Source organism: Bidens hawaiensis, unplaced genomic scaffold, assembly GCF_021521415.1.
Source record: "Bidens hawaiensis isolate Kalapana, Puna unplaced genomic scaffold, B.hawaiensis_p1.1 tig00000905_1, whole genome shotgun sequence".
Classification (NCBI taxonomy): domain Eukaryota; kingdom Viridiplantae; phylum Streptophyta; class Magnoliopsida; order Asterales; family Asteraceae; genus Bidens; species Bidens hawaiensis.
In genome coordinates, this window is record NW_027491053.1 from 1,864,865 (window position 1) to 1,870,509 (window position 5,645).

Below are 5,645 nucleotides of genomic sequence, written 5' to 3' on the forward strand. Positions count from 1 at the left end.
AAAGAAAGGATGTAGTGGGCTTCATGGTCAAAGTATCAATATAAGCCATGTGGTATTTCCATTCCTACAAATAAAGAAAGATCGAAGAAGAGATCGTTCGAAAACATGAGGAAAGAATATCGTGAACGAGTTTTTGGGAGAAGGATTGAAGACTTGATGACCAAGACCTAGTAATATCCAAGGGGGGAGTTTGTTGGTGCTATAACATCTATTTGCTAGGGTCTTGTATGTATTAGAAATACTCATAAATGTCATATTTTGAATTTATCAACTCATAAGTCTACACATGAAGCCATATAGCATATGTTCCACATATGTTAGTTTGTGAAGTGTATAGATTGTTTAAACTTATGATTTTGTAGAGGACGGTTAGAGATGACCAGATTGTAATTGTGCTTAGACATTGTCATTTCAAGTTTGTGCTTTTATTGTTAATGATATATATGAAGATTTGAAAGTGATTCTTGTGTGTTTTTGACTTTAATAGATTCCGCACTTTAAAGTAAAGGTAGATAGTATTACACGTCGATCCTGATAGAAATAAAAATTCAGATCATACATATCCTGAATCCTGCCACATATATGCCTTCACTTAATGAAAAGAATGTAATAAGAGAAGCAGCTGAGTGAGACCCCCCAAGTCAATGAAGTAACAGATACTGAATATGATGCTGATCAGGATTCTCAAATTAATCAGGAATCCTAGGTCCGATCTATCAAAAATTATTTGCAACACAACGAGATTACTAAGGATGAGAATCCTAAATCCTTTCATAGGAAGGTATCTTAATTCGTTATTTTGAACGATATTCTCTATAACAAATCCCTTGCAGGTCCATACTTTAGATGTCTTGAGGATCCTGAAATACAAAAAGTCCAAAAAGTTATCCACGAAGGAGACTGTGGGAATCACACTGGAGGTCGATCCTTGTTCTCATAGATACTTAGGACCGGTTATTATTGGCCAACCATGTGGAAAGATGCAATGATATATGCTCAAAAGTGTGATGCCTGTCAAAGACATAACAACATTCTTCATCAACCGCCTGAGCCTATCCATCCGATAGTATCTCCATGTCCTTTCTTGAAATGCGGGATGCATAATGTGGCTAAATTACCAACAGCCCCAAAAGGAAAAGTTTTCATGTTAGAAATGACATATTACTTTTCCAAATGGATTGAAGTTGAAGCATTTGCCCAAGTTAGAGAACAAGGAGTGATATCTTTCATCAAAAGAAATATCCTGACGTGCTTCGGAATCCTAGCTGAAATCATCTGTTATAATGGGTCTCAATTCATTGGCAAAAGAACCACCGACTTTTGTACTACATGGGGTATCATGTTGATCACTTCCACTCCAGTACACCCTCAAGCCGATGGACAAGCAGAATCTTCAAACAAAATCACCGTCAACAACTTGAAGAAGAAACTGGGTACAAAGAAGGAAAATGGACCGAATAACTACCATTTGTATTATGGGTAGATCGAACTACACAAAGAATGCAATAAGGCAAACTTCTTTCTCTTTAGTGTTTGGGACCGAAGCGATGATTCCAACTGAAATGGTGATCCCTACTGTAAGATCCTACCTCTAGAATCCTGAAACCAACAATCAGGATCTTGTCGATGATGTTGGCACTGTAGATGAACTAAAGGATTCCGCGAGGATTCGTATGGCAGCATATCAACAAAGAATCACCAAGTCATATAACAAGAATGCTAGGGTCAGAAGATTTCAAGTAGGAGATTTGGTATAAAGAAAGACATTTCATAATACAACGGATCCCAAGGATGGAAAATTGGCACCCAAATTGGAAGGCCATATAAGATAGAAGCTGAAGCAGGAAATAGAGCATATTAGCTATCTGCTATGGATGGTAGGATCCTGCTGAGATCCTGGAATGCTGTTCATCTTAAACTCAACTTTGTGTAAGTTAGAGTTTTGTTTCTAACTTGGTATGGTATGTATCCTAACCTTACTATTTCAATTATTTATTTATATTATTTTTGAATCCCATTACTGACTTAAGCATTGGAAGGGTGTTAGCAGATCTAACACCCACCCTCACAAAGGTTCAAGTGTTTTGCAGAATCGGGATCCCGACTAAGAAGTGAATGCATTCCTAGGGGTTTGGCCACCTCTTTACGTTTAAGGTTCTAATCCCTTCTAAGGTTTAAAGGTTTTCACCTTTCTAAGAATTAGGTTTAAACACCTCGCCAGGAGCATGCGTTGTCCACATGTAATTCAAGACGGCGAGCCCTTATCATCTTAATGGTTCTGACAATTTTGTTATTGTTGGTTGAGTGGTGGACCCTTAAGTATATTATTAATGGAATAACATGAACAAGTTATACAATCGTGGCTTGTCCCATATATTTACATAAGGTTTTGACATATTCATGTCACTCATGTTTGGCTTGTCCCAAGTATTTACATAAGGTTTTGACGTCTTCATGTTCCTCACGTTTGGCTTGTCCCAAGTATTTAACACTTATGTGTTAACTCAAAGTTCAAAGTTACTTTTGGGATTTTCCCCAAGAGCTTTCCGATCAAATATTTTACAATTGGGATTTTTCCTAGGATCTTGTGGTCAAACCTATTTTGGGATTTTCCCAGGATCCTCAAGATCACTTGATCACCTTGGTTATATCTAAACATATTTTGCAGGATCTTAAGGTTCAACCCAAAATAAAGATTATGATAATGGATTCCTTTCAAGACATCAAGATTCCTAGTGCCTATAAAGCTAAACCTTATCCTGCACAGACAGGTTTGATCATTTATTTACTTTTCTAGCTATGTGGTGAAAAGCTATCCTTCTAAGTGTTTTTTCAATCAACACTTTTATTAATATCTTTTAACAATAAAATGAGACATATATAAGTAAAACCAAAAGGTTGTCATTATATCAATCAAGGTTAATATCTCTGACTTCGTCCTGAAACTCGGGATCCCTCCATCAGAGATATTAAAGAGTTTTCCTAAACAAACTAAGAATAGTTAAGGCTTCGTCTTGAAACTCAGGATCCCTGCACATTAAACTATTCATTGTCTTAAAACGTAAAACTAAAATTGCTCAAAAGACCATGACCACATGGCAATAAAGTAAATTTTTCAAACTTACAACCGTATCGAATAAGACCAGCCAAAAAGCAGACAAGGAGGGGCTCGGGCCTTGTCTTTAATATCCTTCATTGCCCCTCCGAAGAGCCTGCAGCCATACCAGCCTGCACCACCTTATCTTCATCGTCGGTCTTGACCTCCGCAACTCCAGCCTTCTCCTCAGTAGCTTTGCTCGATTTAGTAGGATCTTCTCCGAAAGGCAAGCCTAATTCAGCCCTGATCTCTGCCTCTCTTACCTTTAACCCATCAAGATCCCAAGAGGACATGTCGAAGTCGGGCTTCCTTGCCTCTTCCATCAACTTGATCCTTGCACAACAAATGGAGCGAGAAGCGTGAATCCTGAGTTCATCATCATCATCGTACTCAGTATATCCCACCAATAGCAATGCTATGGTAGGGTCTGAGGAGGGTAAGATGTAGACAGCCTTACCTCTATCCCATAGGGATAGAGAGGCTGCTTCCGGTGAGACCCCGGCTCGATAGTAGTTTCGCATCAAGCCTTGGACATAAGGCATATAGCACTCAATCATCGGGACACCGGCTGATTGGTGCATGTGCCCTTGTCTTTCGGCTATCAACGCCACCACATGATGCCTGATTAACCTTCCGCCACTTTTAACGTTATTTTCACGAGATTAGTAAAATAACGTCAAAATTAGTGAATCCTGAGTTGATTCTTAAATTCATACATCTCCTTAGCAGGAGTGGCCTTGAAGTCATCGAATTCCCGCTTCAATCGATGAAATTCCTTAGCCTTGTTCTCAATATAGATAGACTTGGCCTTGGTAATTTTGTTGAGGTCATCCACCTTTAGCCCCAACCCTTCGACCTCGTGGAGAGCGATTTGATAAATCTTGATCAAATGATGGAGTCCCTATAACAAGAGAAGGTATGGTCAATATATTAATTACTCTTGGCTAAAAATTCACTACAAAAAAAATGGCATACGGTGACATACAAAAAGTGATACTAAAAATCAAAAAAATGCCACTAAAAGCACCTTTAAGAATGTGTGGCACATAATAAAAGTATCACTAGAAGTGGTGTCGCTAAAAACTTTTTGTGTCACTTTTTTATGTGTCACACAAAGTTTTTGGGCTTTTAGTGACGCTATTTTTATTTTTTTTGCCACAATATAGAAAAAAGACTTGTGTGACACAATTTTTGTGACTCTAAAAAGTAATCCTAGTTACATATCCATACTACTTTTAGTGGCATTTTATTTTTGCCACAATCTAAACAACTTTTGTTACACACGTTTTGTGTTAGTAAAACTGTTTCTATTTAAATATATTTATTTTGTTTAGTGACACATAATTTTGCTACACAAATCATAACATTTACAATATACAATATAAAATAAAGTTCGTTAATATAGAAATCATAATGTTATAACTTCAATAATAAGTTCAAAAAAAAAACATAATTCAAATGTTAAGGAAAATCTTGTAATAAGTAACATATTCCAAATTTCAAATGTTTACACAATAAATCTAAATTTAAATGTTCTTTTGGCTGACAATTTCACTCTGATAGATCATTTCCAAATGTTTTTTTATCAATTGTCCAAAGCTTCGTATGATTTGTGCCCAGCCATCATCAACATGATGGCAACATATAAACATGTATAAGAAAATGGTCCGCACACCTAATAATTAGAACAAAAAAAACAACAGATAATGTGTGGCTATTTATAATTGGACGAACACCTATATATAGACAAAAAAACAAACATATTACTTTAACTCTTATGTTAACAAAAATTTAAAGATCAATTGTTTAAACGTCTTTCTTGCCATGTAAATAAAAAGTTTGGATGATAAATTTCATATGAAGATTACAACAATATAATCATATCCATTTAATATCGCAAAATAGTTAAAAAAAAAAAACAGTATCAAGTTAATTACCATTATCATTATGAATTCTTGAAGATATTTCGTCAATTGATAAAGAATTATTATGGGCCATCGAATCTATTGCAGGGACCTAAAAGGTATAAAAATTTTTGATTTTTTTACTTTTTAAATTTTAGTTTTATAATTTTTAAAGGGTTTTTTTTGTGGCAAAAAATGGTTCTCAATTTCAAATGGTTCTCTTAGGATTCTCAATATATATATATATATATATATATATATAGGAGAGAGATCTAGAGAGAACTCCTCTTAAAGAGAACTAGAGAACTCCTTTTAACACCACTGATTTTAATAGATCAATGGCTAAAATAAAGGAAGAGGAAAAAATAAAAAATAAAGGGGGTTTCAATGAAGAAGGGTAAAACTGTCTTTAACTCTCCATTGTTTTCTCACAATTCTCAATCCCATCATTCCTGACGTTCGTATCTATCTCTCAGTCTAGGGTTTCAATTGCACATCGTCAATTTCACTAACAATCAAACGAATCGAATGTGAAATCAAGCACATACGCTAAGAACTACATCAGTAAACAAGTGTAATAACTAATTTTACCCATTCTGATTAGGCGTATCACATGGAAATCATGTCGGTAGTTCCTGTTTTTG

The 5,645-nt window shown here is 35.6% G+C and overlaps 1 protein-coding gene across 1 annotated transcript; it reads left to right on the forward strand.

The window, feature by feature from the left end:
• Window positions 1–970: 970 nt before the first annotated feature.
• On the forward strand, window positions 971–1,483 carry LOC143547902 (uncharacterized). Its single transcript, XM_077039208.1, has one exon. The coding sequence runs from the start codon at window positions 971–973 to the stop codon at window positions 1,481–1,483; it is 513 nt and encodes a 170-aa protein (XP_076895323.1).
• Window positions 1,484–5,645: the final 4,162 nt, after the last annotated feature.

What these genes read in the sequence shown, in the direction of transcription:
- LOC143547902 (XM_077039208.1), top strand. Translation starts at nt 971, where the DNA reads ATGTGGAAAGATGCAATGATATATGCTCAAAAGTGTGATGCCTGTCAA.